Raw genomic sequence first — 19634 nt, 5'->3', positions numbered from 1 at the left:
CCATCTAATCACTTTGGCGCTCCACAGCCATCACTACGAGGCGTTGAGTCTGCAGCGCCCGGTGCCCGGCGCCGGCGCCCTCGCGCTGATGGCGCGGCGCCCACGCAGCGCATCAATCATTCCCGCGGTTCCTGTCCATGCGGCGCCCGCACCATCAGAGTCCCGCCTCCCGCCAAGGCGTTCAGTATGCTGACATAATGTCCCGCCCTCCCCATATGCGGGAGCGGCGGGCGGTGGCGGGCGGTGGCGGGCGGTGAGGGCATCACAGAGAGCGTGTCTAGCTAGTGATTTGTGTAAATAGATGCGCATTCTTAATACAAGTACATACAAAAAACAACGGAGCGAATCGGACAAGGGGAGGGGAGGGGCAAGGGAAACAACGAGCTCGCCGTCCCCGACGGCGAGCACGGGGGCGCGGGCGGCCATCACGGACGGGCGGCGCGAGGGGAGACGCCAGTGGGGGCGGCCATCAGGGAGCGCGGCACGGGAAGCCGCTCACGTGGTCCGGGAGAGCGCAGGGGAGGCTGGGCCGGGCCCTCGGGGACGTCGGGGACAGGGGCAGGGGACTTGCGCATAAGCCCCCGTTTTACCGTTTCCTCTCAGGGAATATCAAGCGTTATTCGTAGAGGGTCTACTAGTGGCAGGGGAATAGGCATTCGCAGTCGCCGGAACTAGTATCAGCCCAGGGGGGTGATGGCAGATCAATTGATTGCAATAACGTGAGGTACGGGTGCGATAGAGAGGCTGGCACAACTCGTCGAGCGCCGGCTGAGCGCCGGGCCTCGGATCTCTCCGAACGTGAGCTCAGCGTGCGAGTCTGCCTAGTTTCCGTCTGGCAGCCACGTCTATTCTCGCGATTATTCCTCGCCCCGCCCCTCGCCTGTCGCAGATATTCACGCCCCGCTCGCGCCCGGCGCCCGTCAGCCTCTGCGCGCGCGCGCGTCCTCCTTGCGCGTGGCTCACCCGTCCTGGCGCGTCGTGTCATGGCTGGTCGCGCGTCACACCGTACACGTCGTGCATTGCGCTTCGCCTTCCGTTGGTGAGAGCGTGGGGCGGCCGCGGTCTTCCCCAGCTGTCCCTTAATTGCGGAGCTAACCCCGTAGATATATATTACCATGTAGTGGCAGCCATAACAAAGGCCAGTTTAGGTGGCCACCGCGGGGCATAGGCGGATGTAACGGCTGGAAACATTTGAGATTCATGAGTGTGACTTGTAGTGTGTCACTCTGAATGTACCTTTCCGATACATGCGAGTTCCTTTTGCCAAGTTCAGGACATGTAACACGGAATGATTCCGTTGGAAACATTTTCGATGTAACGGTGGGAAACATTGGTCATGTCTCACCTTGTGACATGCCGAGATATATCCTTGAGACATGGGCCATGATGCAAACAAGTCACATGTATGTCACCGCGGCCTTCATCTATGGAACATTCGAGATACATTTGAAATGTCTCATCGGAGATTCGCGGATGATTCCGTCCGTGAACACGCGAGAAACATCCATGAGACTTTGAGGATGACGCGCGCATGTAACGCACAAAGTCTCGCAAATGTTGCACACCACCACTACCTACTACTACACCCTCAACTACTACTTCTCCCTACCACCTCTACATATCCCACGACCACGACCACTACGACCACGACCACGACCACGAAACCACGACCATCAAACCTGCGGAAGTTCGAAGGAGTGAGGCAGGCCTGGAGGGAGGGACGAATGAGCATGCGCGTACGCACGTCCAGGAGCCCACCCGTGCGCGCGCTATCGCCGTCTTGCGTGCGCGAGAGAGCGAGTTGGCGGTGGAGGATCGCGGGGGCGGAGTGAGGGTAGACTAGACCGGCGCTGCACTGCTCAGCCGACCTCCCATTCCGAATCGGGGTCGAGCTCCCGCAGACCTATGGAATTGGCACGAAGACGAAAGGTACAAGGGGAAGGAAGAGAGGCTGGACCTGGCAGCCAAGTGAGAAGCAGCCTCGCGCGTTGTAGCCCACGGGGCTTGCGCGTATCGCGCGGGGGTGTGCATACGTGCGTGTGTGACGAGGGAGGAGCGAGGCGGAGAGAAGATGAGCCGAGACAGCGGAGGAGGAAGGGAGGGATCAGCGCGCGCACGGGGGAGAAAATAGGTCAGCAAATGGGAGCGGATGGAGGAAAGTACGCGCTCGCACCTTCTCTGACATGCCCCACCTCCACATGTGCACTTTGCACCTCTCGCCGCGCGCGCGAGAGCGCGTATGCTGGACGGCGACGGGCGCACACGTCCAGAAAGGAGCGGGGGCGGTAGGCGTCCAGAGCGCCCTCGTCCATCGCGTTGCTCGGCTCCCAGGGGAGAGGCTGGGCGGGGGAGATGGGGTGCTACTCGCGGAGGTCGAAGAGGCGTGTGTCGCGGCCGAGAACGGCGGATTCTCCAGCGTCGCGTCAAACACGTACGAGTGTATGGCGAGCGCATGCCCGTCTGCATCCAGCCGTCTGAGCGTAAGCGCGAAAAGAGGCCACGGAAGGCGAGAAAAACTCACGAGGTGGTGGTCCGGGAGCGCCCCGCGCCAGAGCCGCCGTGCATGCGTGGCGGGCGGGCGGCGCGCACAGCGCCGTACTCATCAAAGTCGGCCATCGTCTCTTGATACTGAGGGTCGCAATCGGGAGGGGGGATACGGCAATCTCGGGACTATGACACCAATCGGGACGAGGAAGACGCCAATCGGGACGAGGATTATGTCAATCGGGATGAAGAAGACGCCAGTCGGGACAAGAAGAAAGGACACCAGGAGGACTAGGGAACAAGTGGAAGGGGAGGGGGCATGCCGAGGACTTTCCAGATAATAGTCTCCACAATCGGGAACGAGGGCAGAAGTAGCGCCCGATAGGAAATGGGATATTCTGTAGTGACATCGGCCCGGAATAGTCGTTTATGCGATCGACGCACGCAGGGAGAGGTCCTGGTGGGCTCGGAAGTGTTCTCGAGGTGGACGAACGGGGTCGGTGAATCGGGGAGAATGTGGGGAGCACGCATGATGAGGGCAATGGTCTTCCTGCGCGCTGCCCTCCGATGAGGCGTGTCGTCCTTCGCAATCATCTTCGAGAATGATCCCTGATTGAAGACGCGGCCGTCATTACCAAATGACACAATGAAGTCAGCGATAGGGCTCGCCATGGCCATGTTGTGAGTCTATATCTCATATCTCAGCGATGCGCACATGTTGATAATAACGGGCACTGACCACAAGCAAGACCGTGCGTCCTTGATCACTCTTCGGCCAGTTGTCGACGATCCAGCGTGCCGTGTGCGCGTCCAGTGCTACGAGAACGTCGCCGAGGAGGACAACGTCCGCCTTCGAATAGACGGCGAGGCCTCCGGCCGCTGGACAGCGTAACGCCCTTCTCGCCGCCTTTCATTTGGCCACCCGCCTCGAAGAACGTGAGGTCACGCTCGAGTGCACATTGCGTGATGACTGGGAAGGCTACGTCAGCGCCTTGCATACACGTGGAAGTAGATACCACGCACCCTTGTTGTATCGCTCCTCGTCGGAGCACATCTGCAGGGACACAGCTACCTGCTGGTGGTCGACGATCAGTTGTTGATGCTTGGAGTTCAGGCCTTCGGGCGTGCGTATGAGGGAGTGGTCGTATGTGGGGGCATTGCAGGTATTGGTCTCAGCATTTTGGACTCGCGCTTGAGCCGCAGATTCGGCTTCGACGAGTTCGAAGGCGGTGTAGACAAGAGAAACCATGGGGGTTTGCGAAGCGGCGGGAGACCTGTAGACTTCGTGGAGCAGGGGGTGGATCGCTGTGGGCAATCGGGTATGAGAGAGACCAAGCGGATTATGATGAGGAGCAGACTCACGGCGGGCCCTGGGCAGCTATGGGCATGCAAAGACCACATAGATCCAGCGGGGAGAGTGCGATAGTAGTTATGAGACCAACGATTGCACTGCGCTAAAATTGTGAGCAGACCCGGCGGGATATACAAAACACAAGACTTACGCCCAGTCCAAAACTCGACGTATCCATCATCCGATTCTCCTCTCCACCTGTGCCGGTTGCCCATTGCCTGCCCGCCGCCGCCTTGCAATCTTGATGCTGCCCGAGATGGCAAACGGCAGAGAGGCCGCAGGGGCAGCCTCTCACCGCCATGGTCCGAGGGTTCCACTGACAGCGAGACCCCTCAGCTCAGGAAGATCTCAGGTCGTCCGCGTTCGCTGCGCCGTCTGCGCTCCGAGCTCCGGCGGGAGGCCAGGACAGGACGCTGGACGTCCGCCATCGCGCTCGGGGCGCCGTCTGAGGGAATTGGCCATGGGCATAGAGTGTGGGTAGTCGAAGCTGAAAAGCTGAAGGATGTCGGAGTATGTGGGGCCGGGCTTGCGGAGATGCATGATGAGAGAGAGAGAGAGAGAGAAAGAGAGAGAGTGATGAGAGGAGCGGGAGGGTAGCACCGCCAGGCGTCTCCCATGGAGGTGCGCATCCCGTGCTTGAACGTTGCCTCCGGATCCGCCATCGCCGACTCGCGCCTCGCGCGATCCGGTGCCCTTGTCAATGGCAAAAAAATTCCAACAGAGATGGGAAGTTGGCAATGATGCATGTCTTCGATTAAACGGCACAATAGAATAGTACTTTGACGACTCGACAACTAGAGAGAAACGATGACTGCTGAGAAATGAGAAAAGTTCAAGTATCACAACAACGTCCAACACCCGGCAGAGACGGGGACGAAATGCAAAGACAAGACGCGGAGATGGTGATGGAAAATGGTTGGAGACCGAGACGGTAACGACGGGGCACCAAACAGAGAGTCGTGGACTCGGACTCCCACTATGCCCACACTAGCTCCCTGTCCGCAGAGAGAACAGATGTATGTTATTGAACATGCTCCGCGTCAAGCGACGAAAACCAAACTTACTGATATCCCAAGCCATGCGACGATCCCTATCGGCCTCACTTTTCCTGACGCTCGTCCTCTTCCTCCGCGAGGCGCACCCGGAGAGCCAGCTCATACTCGTTGAGCCACGTAGCGATGGATTCGACGGAGTGGAGAACCTCTGGGAAACGGCTGGTGGGGGCCGTGCTATCGCAGTCGGTTGTGAGGAAAACATAGATCTCATTGAACACATCATTGGCGATGGCGGTCTCGTCGTGCACGATGCGGAGATACTTGAGCGCATCATCCTCCAAGACAGCCCTAACGTGAGATTTGAATCCGGCGAGAGCTGGCATCCCGAGCATTCTCATGACGTCGAGGCCTGAGAGGTAGATCTCGTAAATGTGGTCGGTGCTGTGTTGTGACGAATGAGTCATATCGCAGAAGCCAGATGGCTATGTACATACCTGATAATGATGAACGCAGTGTTATCCAAAGACCGACCCAGAGAAGAGCACGCCCGCCGATTCAGATACTTCAGCTTCCATGCGTCTGACGGAGGCCACGGCGGTCCGACCGATTTGAGTAGATCAGCTTCGCAGGTCGCGATATCAAGGTCATCGTGCGGAGGCAGACACTCTGTAAGTGTAACGCTCAAAGGAGAGCCCGGCTGGGTGTGACGATCAACCATGGCGACGGGTGGGGAGGGAAGGGACACCAAGGATCCGCAGAAGGACTGGGGCCGATGGAAAACAACGAAGCACAACGTGGCCACAAGGGCGCTGTTGGCCGAGGCGAGAACAATGTCTGTGTAGGGATTGCAGGAGTGCTTCAGGAGAAACGACCGGAATTGGATGTAGGGTACGAGGATGTGGACCAAGGGGGAGAGAGCTGCCAAGACAACTGCTACGACGTGCCACAGCTTCATGCTGCTGGAGTCATGAATACTGTGAGTCGCTGTGTTCACGGAATACTTGATGGATTGACGAACCTGCTGATTAGTGGAGGGACGGTGGTGTTGAGACCGGGAGGACACGGTTCGAGGGCGATGGGGGGAAAGGTGGGAGATGGAATGGACGGGGCCGGGCAGCATGGCTGATATATGTGCTGAAGGACAAAGGAATGCGGATCTTCCTCCGGTAACGTGACGATCACGATGCCGGTGGCACCTTGCGCCTCGTTCCTACCGAGCGATGGTCAGACTCGGTACTTCAACAGGGAATTAGGGCGTGTACATACGTGCAACACAATTCTTGGAGGACAAGACGGTCACCCGGAGCACGTCTGCGGCCTCGATAGCGAAGAATCGTCGCACCTCGTCCAGCGAGCTAGACGAAAGGTCCAGCGACCCGACGCATTGGTCGTGTCAACGTTCGCAGTCAAAGACAGAGCAAGAAGCGAACCTGTTCTGTCATTCCACACCGTCTATGCGCACTTCCAATCGTCGCTCCCTCCGCCCTCCGCCGTGTGAACGAGCGCGGGAGCATAGAGCACAGGAGAAGGGTGTCGTCTGGGACGGCCAACACCCCCGCCTTGCCATCTGAGAGACTACGTTCGGAGTCTTGAAGGGACCCCAGGGCTTGAGGAAGGTTCGGGGATCTAGTTCGAACGAGGAGGCGGCTAATCGGCCGCGCGAAGATACCAATCGACGGAATGAGGATGCCAATCGGCCGAATAGGGATGCCGATCGAGGTGAGAGCTAGGCGGTTAACGATGGAGGGGAATTGCGTCGGCGGGTGAAACGCGACCCCAGCAGTGAATTTTATCGTGGTCGACGGGGAATCCTGTGCGTGTTCGTGTTCGTGGGTCGCAGTCGCAAGCCAATTCGCGCAATCGGGGCAAGGGCCTGGGTAACGCCCGAGAGCATGGAACGTCCATATCTGTACCTCTGCCGCGATGATGCTGGGTATCAAGTAGGCGACTCGAGGCGGAGAGGTCGTTGAATCGGGAGGGTGCGAGAGACGTGCATGGCGAGGGCGACTGTCCTCGGGTACATGGCAACACCGAGGGCGCGGCTCCGTCGAGATCGCGAACGTGGCCGTCCATCGTCACTCGAAAAAGTGCCTGATGCATTTGAAGGCGTCGTGAAGGCGGGGCACGGACTATCAGGGACATTGGATGTGAGGGAGACGAAACAGGCGTTGAACGAAAGCAGACGCACGGCAGCAAGCGTACGGACAACGCGGAACGGACTTGATGATGGCAACGGCACGTGAGGAAGTCTTGGGCGTGTTTGAGAAGGTTTGAGGGCGCGCGAGGAAACGCAGAATGGGCAAACGGTCGATGCGCCGACGTGCCGCCCGCCCCCAATCCCATCCTAGGCCGATTCAAGATCTAGTCTACACGTCAACGATGGCTCGCAAATCCATTGAAAATACACACACCTGTCCGAAGTCGCCCTCCGCCCGTCGCCCGTCTCCTGCAGCCCGTCTCACGTCTCACGTCTCCCGTAGCCCGCCGCCGTCTTGCAGTCTTGGTACCGCCCGAGATGGCAGATGGCAGAGAGGCCGCAGGGGCAGCCTCTCGCCGCCATGGTCCGGGTGCTCCGCCGATGGCGGGAGCCCTCACCTCAAGGCGTTCTCAGGTCGTGGGTGTTCACCCGATCGTCTGCGCTCCAAGTTCTGGTAGAGCGTGAGGGCAGGATGCCGAGCGTCCGCCGTCGCTCCTGGTGCGTCGTCTGGCGAGAATGTCATCTTAGTGAATGGGCGAGGCGGGATAATTCAAACTGCTCACAGCAGGGCAAGTAGAGACGGTGTGCATGTGGTGGGGAGAGAGGAAATGCGCGTCGCGACTTGCGCCACCGCACGCAGCTGAGGAAGCGCGTGTTGGTGGCGACTCAAGACCTAGTCAGACTACTAGTCACTGAAATAGCCATCCAAGCCACTGCATCTGGACGTTATCGAAGCGTGGCACCCAGTTCTGGAAGAAGTGGTGGACCCACACGGACAGCCAAAAGCGGAAGCCGATGTCCAAAGAAGACCAGGCAGTATATTAGGACCGAAAGTCGGCATGCGCGACAACGGCGCAGGGTCACAAGCCTGGCGCAAAGCGGGCTGCGGTCATGCGTCAGGCGGGAGAAGAAATCAACGGCCACAGGAAAAGCCTCTCCGACGCGATTCTTCGCATGCGGCGCTCGAACCACCCAGCTCGGGTTCTCGCGCTCAAAGCTGCAGCAGCGTTCCGATTGACCTGTTGACTCCGAGACATGCGCGCACGGTTTTCCTCTTGAGTTGTCCCGCCGTCCGCCGTGTCAATCTCTCTCGATCTCTCTCTCTCGTCGCCCCAGCGAGCTTCTTTCCATCACTAGTATGTGCAATATCGCCCGACGCGCTCTACTTGATTCGACCAAATTCTACGAGACTACGCGTCGCGCATTTGCGTGGTCATATGTATGAGATTGTGATATTGTGTGTCTGTGTAATACCCGTCAGTATTTCGACCAACCACAGCTATCAAGGGACATACCGCAACAGCAATCCAAATGGCGCAGAACACACCTATAACCCCGACAACCAAAATATTGGTCCCTGTCTATCCCGCCGATTAGAGCATTTCTAAATACGCAGCAATGAACAGATCCCAGCTCACATGCATGGCCAAATGGTAGGGCGACGTTGTCGACGCTAAACGAATCGGGATTTCTTTTAGAAAAATGTCACGAGCAAGGAAACAGTTCTCTCACCGAAGTCAGACTTGGTCCAAATCATGGGAGAGCCATGGTTCATATCAAACGGACCTGCCACAATGAGATATCGCCCTCTTGCTCGATCATGAACAGCCTTCAACTTTGCGTCAATAAAGTCTCTAGTCGGAAGAATCGAGGTTCCACTCACATCGATAACGGATATGCTATACCCTAGAAGTATAGCATCGATCCAGGGTCAGCATAGTATACGCAGGCATATAGAACGTACCGTATCGTGGGAAGGTCTGCAATTTTGATCCAGAGGAAGCATCCCAGATCACCATCTCCCCCGTCGAGCTGCCGCTCAAGAAAAACATCTCGTCCTCAATGAAACACACTGGGATCGCGCAGTCGTCATGGACGCAATGCTCGAAAGAGTGCGTGGTCGTGCCGCTATCCAAAGAGTAGCGATCGAAACCAGTTTTTGCGTTCCACGCAACCAGGTGCTGGCCATTCGGACTGACGCAGGCACGCGCACTAGGTGAAGCGTCAGAGCATGTTGGAGGAACAGAAATCAATATTCACATTTGTCGTTGATATGAGTGATTGACCGCACAGGTCCACTGCCTTGTTTCAAACACTCTGTCAATGTATCGCATCATTTCGCCCCATTGATAGATGCTGCGTCAGAACATACTTGATTCCGTGCTTCAGGTAAGTCGCCACCAGGGTGAGCTCTCCCCGAGGCTGCAACCAATGCAGGCTCGAGAGCACAATTTCTCCTGATCCCTGATTGAGCTCTTGTTCCGCCGGCTTCGAGATGGTGGCTCGGATTGGCCAGGAACCTAGCTCATTTGCGTATCGCCAACATGCAATATGGAAGAGTCCTGAACGACGACATACCATTTCTATCCCACTCCCACACCTTGATCTCATTAGATCCCCCGGAGGCAACCAAATTATCCGTGATAGTGATGCAATCTACCGGCCTAGAATGCATGTGGACACCTAGCGCTTCGATACGTTGCTAGCGAGGATACGCAATGAGTTCCTTTGAATGTGCAAATAAACCGGCATGACTTGCCTGGCTGAGATGCACCGAGACGACATACCCATTGGCTAGGCCAGCCAGAAATGTGTGTTTGTGAAGAGGCAACCAAGAGAGAGAGACTGCGTAGCTGTCGCCCAAGATCTCATAGCGAAGCGTCATGGTGGAGACCTCCCAAACAGAGATTGTCTTGTCGCTGGCCGCGACCGCAAGGTAGTCCGCGCACGGACTGAACTTGACAACGGTAATCGGAGTGCCCGAGCCAGCGGGGAGGGGCGCGAGGGGAGAATACGGTTTGAACATGACGAATATACATGGAGGGGAGGCAGAACCCAAGCGCTTGAATGGCGAGAGGTCGTAAGGCGTCAAAATAATAATTGTCCAGGGACGGAAAGTGAATCGTGCATGTTTGTCCTAGTGGCAATACTCTGGCGTCCAGATAAACCATGCATCCTTGTATATCAAAGAGGCTAGTGCCGTGTGGTCCAAAGTGGCGGAAGTACCTGCCTCCGATAGGGGACACGCGCCGACAACACACGACCTACACTCTCGCTCCCTTCTTTGCCCTTGCGCTCCTCACCGTCGGCGCCGGCCGCTTCCACTTCCCCAACGCCACCTCAACCGCGTCCGCCAGCCTCTGCGACAGCGTCAGCTCTGCCTCGATCTCCGGGTCGAGATCCCCGCTGCGACTCGCGCGCGCCTGCGCCCACCGCCCAAGCCACCGCCGGCCGGTTGAGCAGGTGCTTGAGCCACGTGAGCTCGACGTGCTGCTGCGGGTTCGCATACCCAACCGGGATGCCGAGCCTGGTGCTCGCTGACGCGGGCTCGTCCTCGCGCCCGAAGGTCGTTGTAGGAAAGCGACTACTGCAGCCACAGGCCCCCGTTAAGTTTCCGCGTTCGTGATGTCTACCATCATCGCCTCCATCGCCTTCTCCTTGCCCTTCATACCGGGGGTTGCATATGTTGCGGCACAACCGGTTCCGCCGGCGGGATTGAGCTCGTCCACATCAGGCATGCACAACGGTGGTGCGAGCGGGATCTCGCCCGTCCGCGCATTGAATGACCGGGCCAGCCGCGCGACGTCAACGAGGGGGATCCCCCACTCCAGCGCCTGGTCCGCCTTCGCGCCGACCCCAGATAGGCCCAGTAAGTGCGTTGACCGGCGTGAAAGGTTCGGCGCGAGCGCTATGCCTGTCGTCGTAGATTAGTATCTCGGACCAAGAGAGAAGCCCGACCGAGGGCAGAAAAGCGGCGGCAGGCACTCACCGAGTGCACGAAGCAGCCGCCTGCCCCAAAACGCCTCCGCGTGGCCTGGCCGAAGATGCAGGTATAATACAGGAGATGCTCCTCTCCAACGCTCACCGCGTCCTGTGGTCCGGACACGGATTCGTCGCCGAGGCTGAGGCGCAGGTGGAGGGGGCGGGCGTGTCCGTGCATCTCTGTGAGAGGTTCATCTTCAGGAAGGAGAGACGACAGGTGCCCGTTCCGCGTCGATCGGGACGGTTCAATCGCATGGACGGCGCTGCGGGTGCTGCATGTCGACGTGTGTTCTTTGGCGTCCGCGAGCGCGTGTAAACCCTCTGAGACCGACGAAGGTTAGTGACAATGTTGAGAGGACGAGGGCGGCAAAGAGGGGAACAATGACGGCAGGGAAGACGAAGACGAAGACGCTGGATGCAGTGAAAAAAGCGACGACGACCGGCTTGACGAAGACCGTACCTATCTCGCAGACCCCCACACAAAAGTGGAGACCCTTCACACCGCACCGAGCTCGCCCTCAAGAAGCCCATCCGCCTCCAAGGCTCCGCCCGCCCGGCCTCAATCTCTCTACCCTCTGCGGCCCGTTGTGATCTAGCTCGAGCGGCGCAGTATGGTCTGCGCGCTCGCCGTGCTCACACCGCTAGCCTTAGGGCGAGGGGCGGAAAGGCTGATGTAGGGAGTGGACGAGGCAGACTTAATGGACGAGGGAATGACCCGCAGGAGTGCATAGTAACATCAATTTTCAAGCATGCAGCGGGCTGCGGACAAAATTTTGATGCAGTGCGCGCGTGCCGACACGGATATGCACATGCAAAGAGGGGTGCTCAACGGACGCGACGAGAACCGTGCTCGACCAGCATGCTTCGTCCAATTTGCGAATGCTTGATTCGACGACCAGATAATCGACTTCGTGGAAGTCAATCATCAGGACCTCGCGCTTGCAAGATAGAAAGAGGGGAATGCGTCGAATAGACAGGTTCAAGTAAAAGGACGTGCCTGATCCCCAGCGACGCCCATTGATCATCTCGCCATAGCACTGAGGCAGGCTTAGTAGTCTGTAGAGCGATGACTATGTGTCGGAGCCTAGCTGAGCCTAACTCAGACGGGGTCGAGAAATTTGCTGCGACACAGTTGGATAGCTGGCGAATATTTTGAGAGTAGAGGCATCCGAGAGATGTGCATATAGTTGAGAGGGTCGATGGTGTAGTAGAAGAAGGCAGCTGCGGGGTCAGGTGGCAGGCAACGATGTGCGGTCTCGCGCACATGCTCGTGACATGTGGTCAACTTACATACAGCTGCGTGCAGAAAGCTTATCTGCATGTTTATCGAGTCAGAGCTGCGCATAGCAACGAACCCCATAGATTATTGCAAGATGGATGGAAGCCAGGATGGAAACCAGGATGGAGTCGAGTCGGATCTCAATTCCCAGCACTTTTGGCCTGGATCGCGCGCTTTCCGCCAGGATTGGAGCTTCAATATCCGATCCGCCCTGGAGAGCGAGAGCAGGCGAGTGCGAAGAAGTAAAGACAATGAATATGGGCCTATGTCACTTAGAGGCGCAGCCGCCATGTTGCGGGTCGGGTCGAGAACTGTGCCAGGCAGCCTCCCGAAGAACAAGGCGAAAATTGAGGGTGGATTCGAGTCGAGATCGCGAATGCGCAGAAGAGACCATTCACATGACCAGCTCCATAGTAAGAACGCGAAGTCCACGTATGCATATGAGATGGTTACGTCTACTCCGATATATCGGCCTCTCGGGGTACAATATACAAGTACTTGGTCACGAGCTACTTAACATGCCCGATCTGATTGCTAGGACCTCCGTCGTAGAGTCCGTGGGTTCGATCATATTTCTTTGCCGTCGTTCAGCGTCCCCAGACGGTTGAAGCGGGTGCTGAGCATTTTGAACCAGGACAGCTGGTGCGCAACATGCCAGAAGGTGTTGTCATCGTTGAAAGCGACGTTGAACAGAAACCCGGTGCCCCAGAATCCAATGACGCGCGTACACTGAAGGGGAAGGATCGTTTGAACATCGGAAGAGACCGCCACTTTGCCACAAAAAGGAATAGGGCGTACCTCCATTATACTGAACGCGAGCTGTTCTCCCGGCACGGTCAGACGCGTTACCAAACGACGCACGCCGATATCGCAGCCACTATCATTGAGTTCAAACAAGTCTATATTGCCTAAACCATTGGGGCACGTTTGAGCGATCCGTCCGTGAGGTAAGTTCAGGGCCGTGGACTCACATCGCGTCGGTCCGACTTGTACAACCTCTAAGCCGACGTCGCGGTAGGTCATATCTTCGCCCTCCGCTTGAGTCACACCCATATTGACAATGATAGGTGAAAATCCAGGGCGAGTCATCTCCACTTTTCTAGGAAGATGCGCTCATAAGCAACTAGCCAATAGTCGATCATGCGCTACTCACAACTTGCAAAGCGGTACGTGGATTGCCTCGCGTCTTGTTGAGACCGGCAGTGCGGAATATTTCGGCCAGGTAATGCCTATTTATCTGAACAGGGGACCCGCGATATAGACCTTTGTTTGAGGGAGGCATTTGGGCACGATGAGAAGTCAAACAATCAGCTTTATCAACTGCTACAAAGACGCTAGCATATCACCGTGCTTGAATCACGATTCTCCCGGCTCTCCAGAGATCCGTACGTTTGTGGCTTCTCGATATGAAAAACCCGCAGCACCTCCTCACACCTGCTTTCCCTCACACCCGTGACGCTAGCTGAGCCAGCTTTCGCGGGTCGGAGCGCCGCACCGCACGCCTCTAGACTGATCGCATCTGGCCCTGCGCGGCAGCTTGGGAAAGGAACACTGCGGCGCCGCGGGCGGATCCGAACGCTCGCGCCCCCGGTAGTCACGATGTGATGCGCCGTGACGTGGGGTGACCCGCCGCGGGCGAGGTTGAACGTCATGTGGGATAGACGCCGGGTGCGATGCGCCGCGCCCGCGGATGGAGGCTCGAGGAGGAGGCCCGCGGCCCCGCGCGGCCGCAGGGCCTTCTCAGGCAACTCTGCTCTCTCTATTTTTCGAAATTCGACGCCAATCAATACCATTCCAGTCACTGCACAACCCAAAGAGATGCTTCGCGGTAGGGGTGAGGCAAGAGATGGCCGCAGCCGCGGGTAAAGCGCAAGGGACTCCGCAGATTTACTTTCCTGCTCTCTTGCGCATACCTTGTTTCGACTCTCATGGATCCCCGCAGGTGCTATCTATCCTCGTGTTCGTGCCACTTATCCTCGTGCTTGTGCCACCGAACACGAAGTCATGCATTGTTCCTTCGGATCTGCGAGCAGCGACATCGATGCTCACTTCCTTCTTCCGGTGCTCCCCTCTCCCTGCTAGTTCAGCCCTCTCCATTTCATGGCTCCTAAGACATACCTTCAGTGTAAGTTTTGAGTTCTGGTTTGCGTTATGTTGCTGACAGACCTCGCTGTAGGTGTGCAAGCCGCGCTCAGCGCTGCCTTGAAGGAGAACAAAGACAAGGTCTCTCAGGAAGATGTTCGTTTCATCGGTGAGATATAATCAGCGTATAGATCTTGTCGTCATACCAAAGGATTTTACAGTCTTAGAGATGTTTGAGCTTGAAGGTAGATTGCCTGGTCCAAACTATGAAACATTCGTGGAGGTTGCCCTCCTCCGTGAGGTTGTGTGCTGCGCCTTTGAAACCAGTTCAGGCTCGCTGACACATAGTTTCAGGTGAAGTCTCGCCGTGTTGAGAAAACCTCAGGGGATGCTCCCGGCACATACCGCATCACAAAAGCGGGTCTCGATTTGTTAGTGGTTTGTGCGCTCCAGTTGACACCGAGCTCTGATCGACATGGCTCCAGCTACAAGTCCTTCGGCAAGTTTCCGTTGTTATCAAGAGGAGATCGGAGGCTGGAGCGTATGTCAATGAAGAAGGTACGCTCGATTGTGTTTGTGCATGCGTTTCACGTATGAATATACATGTCAGATCGCTCGCCATATACGTGTGCTTCGCAGTGTACTCAAGGACTGCCAAAGTACGCTAAGGGATATCTGCCCTACAGCTGGCGAGGAAGACTCCGTCGTGGACATGGTACATACCGTTTCCCTGCTCGATTCACAGAACGGCATGGGCTGACCTGCGATTGGCTAGACTAAAGTGGTCTCGGATGCGATCGAACTCGAAGTCAACCAGGTTCGTACGACATCACTCCTAGATTTTCGAGGACTGATGATATTGCAGAACATTGTTCTTAACAAGATCTTGGAGGAAAAATGCAGCGAGAAGAGGAACTTGTACGAATACCACCTATGAAGTGATTGTTCTCTTCGCGCACCATCTGTATGATGCTCGCTCTATATATTGAATGTAGAATGATTATACTTGAACTAGCCATGAGCGCTGCACACATGATTGGTGATTTTTCCGTAGACGACGAATATGGAGACCGAGTAGCCTTTGTGCACAGTGAATCAGTAAGTAGAGGCGGAAAGGCACGTATTCAACTGGCAGGCCAGCATGAAGGTCGCGACGTCGAACTGTCTTCTGCGATCTCTACGTCCCAATCGAAGTCCTCCTTCATCATGCGCTGCAGGAGGAGGAGGAGGAGGAGGAGGAGGAGTTGATGAATTCAGCCCCACCACGACGCGCCGCTAGTAGCGCCATTCGGTCGCAGCCTACCATGTGGGCCACCAAAGCGCACACCACTCGACCCCGCCGTCATCCACCGCCGAGCAAACGATTCGGAACTGCATGTAATTGTGCTGAAATAACCGTACGAGATCAGAACATGCCCAGCCTTGTTGGCGTTCACCGTTTTCCGCCAGTCACAGAACCTGACCCCCGATGAGAGCGACATGTCTACCTCCCACTTCAACCCCACCCATTCGTACAAGCCAGGCCTGTAGCTCCAGAAGAAGCTCCAAGGCCATCCTCACAGCCCACCCCTGCACTACGGACGACGCGCGCATTGAGATCTGACGTACATCCACTAGCATCGCACTGATCATCGTGCAGAGATGCCCCATCCCGACCATGGCCACCGTCAGCGCCGTGGTGATCTGGAAACGGGTCAGAGATCTGTAGTGTGCACGTCTCTGATCGCCACTTACTTGCGCTATCAACAGTCGTCCCAACAAGAACCAAGGTGGGTATGTAACTAACCACAACGATACCAAGCCCACGAACACGACGGTAAAGACGGTCAGGCCATGTTTGACTCCGTCGGTTGGATCGAATAGCTTGTTCGTCTGTGTAATTGTAAGCAGACGGATGCAAACGGAGCGGCGCTCTCTTACCACGATGGCGTCGATCATCTGTGCGATATCGTCGACAAAGACATCTTGCTGCCGAGAGTCAACTGCACCTGACGTCAATGAATGTTGAATCTGGCCGAGGCACAGAGTCGCTCACCCAAATTCGCCGCCCACACCTTGATCTGAGGACGCCCCCCGCTCCCGATAGAGCCAGTCGCAATGTAGCTTTTGTTCTGCTTCACAACAGCCTAGGTCTCCGTGAGTGAAACAATTCGAACAACAGGGCACGACTACTCACACTGATGGCTTGTACAATATCGCCTACAATTCCTGTACTGTTAGCAGTCAGAACGGTATACAAGCGCGTCGGTGACGCACTATCATGATGCAGGTCCTGGAAGACATTGGCGGAGGCAACATCCCAGATGCGTACATTGCCGTTCGTGGTCCCGCAGAACAGTTGCGCCCCATAATTGATGAATTGTACGGGTAGACGGTGTTTGGAGTGGGGGCGCTCATCGAGAGGGTACGTCTTGCGGGGCCTTTGCTTGCCATGGTACGCAATATCGTACATGTCAACGCCACTGACAGAATTATACACGGCGAGCAATCTAACTGGGGCGAACAGAACTGCGCCTGCTCTGTGCAGAGTCATTCCGGGTGCCACACGAAGCTCAGCGGATGACATACATGGTCGGAGTAGCCACCGGGAGGGAGATTTCCCAAAGGCGTCCATGAGTACTGGTATCCCAGCAGCTATACTCGTGATCAGCGACTGTAGTTTGAACAAGTCACGAATGCACGTACACAATGCCATGAGACACGTAAGAAACGATAAGATTCTTGCCATCTTTGTGGAAGGACACATCAATAGCGACCACCTTCTTTGCGTTGAGATGCACCCTGTCAGGACCCTGCAGCACTTCTGGAGACAAAGGTTCAGGGAGCGTTATAATACCAGCATATACATCTGGGACACAATATGTGAATATACGAAGATTTCTGGTCAAGAGAGTACTCAACTGCGCTGGCATTCGCGTGTGACATATACACGACTGCCCATACCAACGGCAAGGCATCTTGTGGTGTCGTCGTAGGCCACGCAATGTATTGCTTGCTTGCCCCCCAGGCGGATCTCAACCTGCTCGTAGTCGCGCTAGAGAAGGAAGGGTCGGTTCCCGGATCCTGAGTGGAGATGGACCGAAGCGTACCAATGAGCCAAATCCACTGAGTTGTTGAAGATCGCCATTCGATAGGCCAACGATGAGAGATCCAGGATAGATGGGATGCCACAGGAGAATGTCGACGGAGTTCTCGAAAATAACACGACACTTCGGCTTCCTTTCGGCAGGATCCCATACGACGAGCTTTCCATCGTCGCCACCGCTGGCAAGGAGACATCCGTCGTGCGAGAAGGACAAGCAGTTGATGGGATCGGCGTGTTCGTCTGATAAATTGGCAACTTGAATGAACGGGGAGCACGAGAGCTGCGAGCGTTGCATGTTGGGGGAGGAGTAGAAAGAATGCGTCAAGTGTTGGCTCAGGCGGACAGGGTCTTCTGAGGTCTGAAGTATGCGGTCAAAACACACGGAAGAGCAGCGTCTCTGACACGCGCTCGAATTGTAAAAGAGGCTTTGGCTACCGAGAGCTTTGTTTGGAGCGCGAGGCATGTGGTGAAGCGCAAGAACTCACTATCGTCACAAGAAAGCAACTGCTTGAGGAGGAGCAACACCAAAGAGAGAGTGGACTAAGGTCATGATTGGCGGGGGAGCGAGGAGATGCATGGTGCCTTTGGTCGAAAGGCAATGAGCGCTCGGAACCTTTGACCAACAGCACAAGCTAAGCGCACGGAACCCCGGCCCGCCCGGCCCTCTTTGTTGGAAGTCCAGCTCACAACTACGAAACGCCTGATGCACGAGTCCAGGTAATCGCGGGGATGCGTATGTAATCCTGCAGAATCGTGCAAATAAGCGCCGAACCCGTTCATAATCGTGCAGAAGTGCGCTCTAATGGGACTATAAAGCTCGTATAATGCGGGTTATTACACTACTATTGATGCTGTATGTGGGATACGTAATACACGCGCTCGACTTGTCGCCGCCCTGGTACCCCCTACTATTCCGCCCGAACCCACTGCCTTGCAGGAGACAGACGGCGGACAAGTCCTTGGGGAACTCGGCATTGCAAGCAGCTGCCGGATGGGGACGGCTCACGCAAGCACGCAGCGGTGCGTGGTGCGACACGGATACATAATTGTGCACCAATCTGTGCGTGCATCCACGCAGCGCAGTGGGCTGCATCCTCGGATCGGCACGCAGCACGAGGCGCGCGCGGCCGAGTCGTCGGCGAGTGGGATGAAGGTGGGCGGCTGTCGCGCTTTCATCTCAGAGGGAGGCTCGGGAGCTCAGTGTGACCCCGCGAGCGTGGTGGAAGAGTAGAGACGGTGGTAAGCAGTGGACATGGGTCAGTTGGTATGCAAAGTACATAAGTGATCGTCGGCCAACGTCGTGATTGATAGAGAGGGGGCAGGGGGATCATCACGGACAAAGGAGGAAGGTGGAGGTGGGCCTGGAACCGTCGTCCGAAGAAGTACCCTGAGACCAGGAACGGACGTGGGAAAACAGATATGAGCGGGGAGTTTGATGGGATGCCAGTGGAGACGGCAGTTGAACAGCCTGCACGGGTTCCGATACCGGCGTCGTCGCGTTCACCAGGGGGCATAGCTACTGGTATTGTTGTTGCTGTTGCTCGCGGCGCCATGTTTACGCGGTGCCCGATGACGGGTGACGCCGCCGCCAAGCTGTACGATGGTGGGGAGAGCGCGGGATGACGAGTCCAGCGGGCGCAGGGCCGTCCGGGTGTGCCGCGGTTTGCACGAGTCCGGCAGCGGGGCGCGCACAGCGGGCGAGCGGGGCCTCGGAGGGCGAGACGTCGCGCGGGAGGAGCCCGAGCCCGAAGGGAATGGTTCTTCGTGCTCGAGGAGGCCCTCAAAGCCGAGCCCGCCGGCACGCCCGCCGGCGCCGGCGCGAGATAGGAGCGGGAGGCGGCCCCAGCTGGGGACTGGCGATGGAGCGACGGGGAGGCGGGCTGGCGGGAGCGTGCGGGTGCCGGAGGAGCGCACGAGCGGGAAGCCGAGGAAGGGGGTGTTGGAGGAGCGCGGGGATGCCGGGCGGGAAAAGGCTGAGCAGGGACGGCGGGGAGGGCGAGCGCGCATGGCGGTGGGGGGCGGGCGGGGCTGACGGGAAGAGGGAGAGGATTACTCGCCGAGGTCGCTTTCACGCTCGGGCGCGGCACCGGCGGGAGCACCGAGTCCTGGGTGGCCTTCAGCGCGTCGTAGATATCGGACTCGCGGGGTTTAGGGTGAGACGCAGGTCGTGGAGGTTGACGTCGTCGTCGAGGAGCTAGCGGCATACGAGAGGCGAGGAGGTCCGCGTGGACGGCGTCCTTGACAGCGTCGAGGTAGGCGCGAGAGAGCATGGAGGGCAGGGAGGCGGGGGACGAGCCTATGCGCGAGCCAGAGGCACAGTGCTTGCGGGCCCTGGCATCTTGAGGAGTATGCACTCGTCGAGCGAGCCGCCGACAGAGTCGACGAGCTTGAAGGACGAC

The 19634-nt window shown here is 57.1% G+C and overlaps 6 protein-coding genes across 6 annotated transcripts; 1 reads left to right on the top strand and 5 right to left on the bottom strand.

The window, feature by feature from the left end:
- Positions 1–1588: 1588 nt before the first annotated feature.
- Positions 1589–3733, bottom strand: BXZ73DRAFT_82659 (uncharacterized protein; the record flags this gene model as incomplete). Its single annotated transcript, XM_048023763.1, has 7 exons — positions 1589–1708; positions 1745–1903; positions 2174–2474; positions 2522–2628; positions 2929–3171; positions 3224–3363; positions 3508–3733. 7 exons carry the CDS (start codon positions 3731–3733, stop codon positions 1589–1591), a joined length of 1296 nt encoding a protein of 431 aa, XP_047871544.1.
- A 1201-nt stretch (positions 3734–4934) lies between these two features.
- On the bottom strand, positions 4935–5785 carry BXZ73DRAFT_82658 (uncharacterized protein; the record flags this gene model as incomplete). Its single annotated transcript, XM_048023762.1, has 2 exons — positions 4935–5271; positions 5325–5785. The coding sequence occupies 2 exons, from the start codon at positions 5783–5785 to the stop codon at positions 4935–4937; spliced, it is 798 nt and encodes a 265-aa protein (XP_047871543.1).
- Positions 5786–10413: 4628 nt separating this feature from the next.
- BXZ73DRAFT_107853 (uncharacterized protein) lies at positions 10414–10967 on the bottom strand (the record flags this gene model as incomplete). Its single annotated transcript, XM_048017015.1, has 2 exons — positions 10414–10721; positions 10793–10967. 2 exons carry the CDS (start codon positions 10965–10967, stop codon positions 10414–10416), a joined length of 483 nt encoding a protein of 160 aa, XP_047871542.1.
- A 3201-nt stretch (positions 10968–14168) lies between these two features.
- On the top strand, positions 14169–15087 carry BXZ73DRAFT_82656 (uncharacterized protein; the record flags this gene model as incomplete). Its single annotated transcript, XM_048023761.1, has 8 exons — positions 14169–14193; positions 14245–14319; positions 14372–14454; positions 14505–14581; positions 14636–14708; positions 14761–14865; positions 14926–14967; positions 15016–15087. 8 exons carry the CDS (start codon positions 14169–14171, stop codon positions 15085–15087), a joined length of 552 nt encoding a protein of 183 aa, XP_047871541.1.
- A 1057-nt stretch (positions 15088–16144) lies between these two features.
- BXZ73DRAFT_56805 (WD40-repeat-containing domain protein) lies at positions 16145–17530 on the bottom strand (the record flags this gene model as incomplete). The annotated part of the gene is made up of 6 exons (XM_048021512.1): positions 16145–16276; positions 16381–16669; positions 16719–16784; positions 16836–16998; positions 17052–17184; positions 17240–17530. 6 exons carry the CDS (start codon positions 17528–17530, stop codon positions 16145–16147), a joined length of 1074 nt encoding a protein of 357 aa, XP_047871540.1.
- Positions 17531–18735: 1205 nt separating this feature from the next.
- Positions 18736–19505, bottom strand: BXZ73DRAFT_82654 (uncharacterized protein; the record flags this gene model as incomplete). Its single annotated transcript, XM_048023760.1, has 2 exons — positions 18736–19208; positions 19289–19505. 2 exons carry the CDS (start codon positions 19503–19505, stop codon positions 18736–18738), a joined length of 690 nt encoding a protein of 229 aa, XP_047871539.1.
- Between the last annotated feature and the right edge of the window lie 129 nt (positions 19506–19634).

Source organism: Epithele typhae, assembly GCF_022376455.1.
Source record: "Epithele typhae strain CBS 203.58 chromosome Unknown BXZ73scaffold_127, whole genome shotgun sequence".
Lineage (NCBI taxonomy): Eukaryota > Fungi > Basidiomycota > Agaricomycetes > Polyporales > Epitheliaceae > Epithele > Epithele typhae.
Note: the sequence above shows the minus strand (reverse complement) of the source record. Positions and strands in the feature narration are given on the sequence as shown.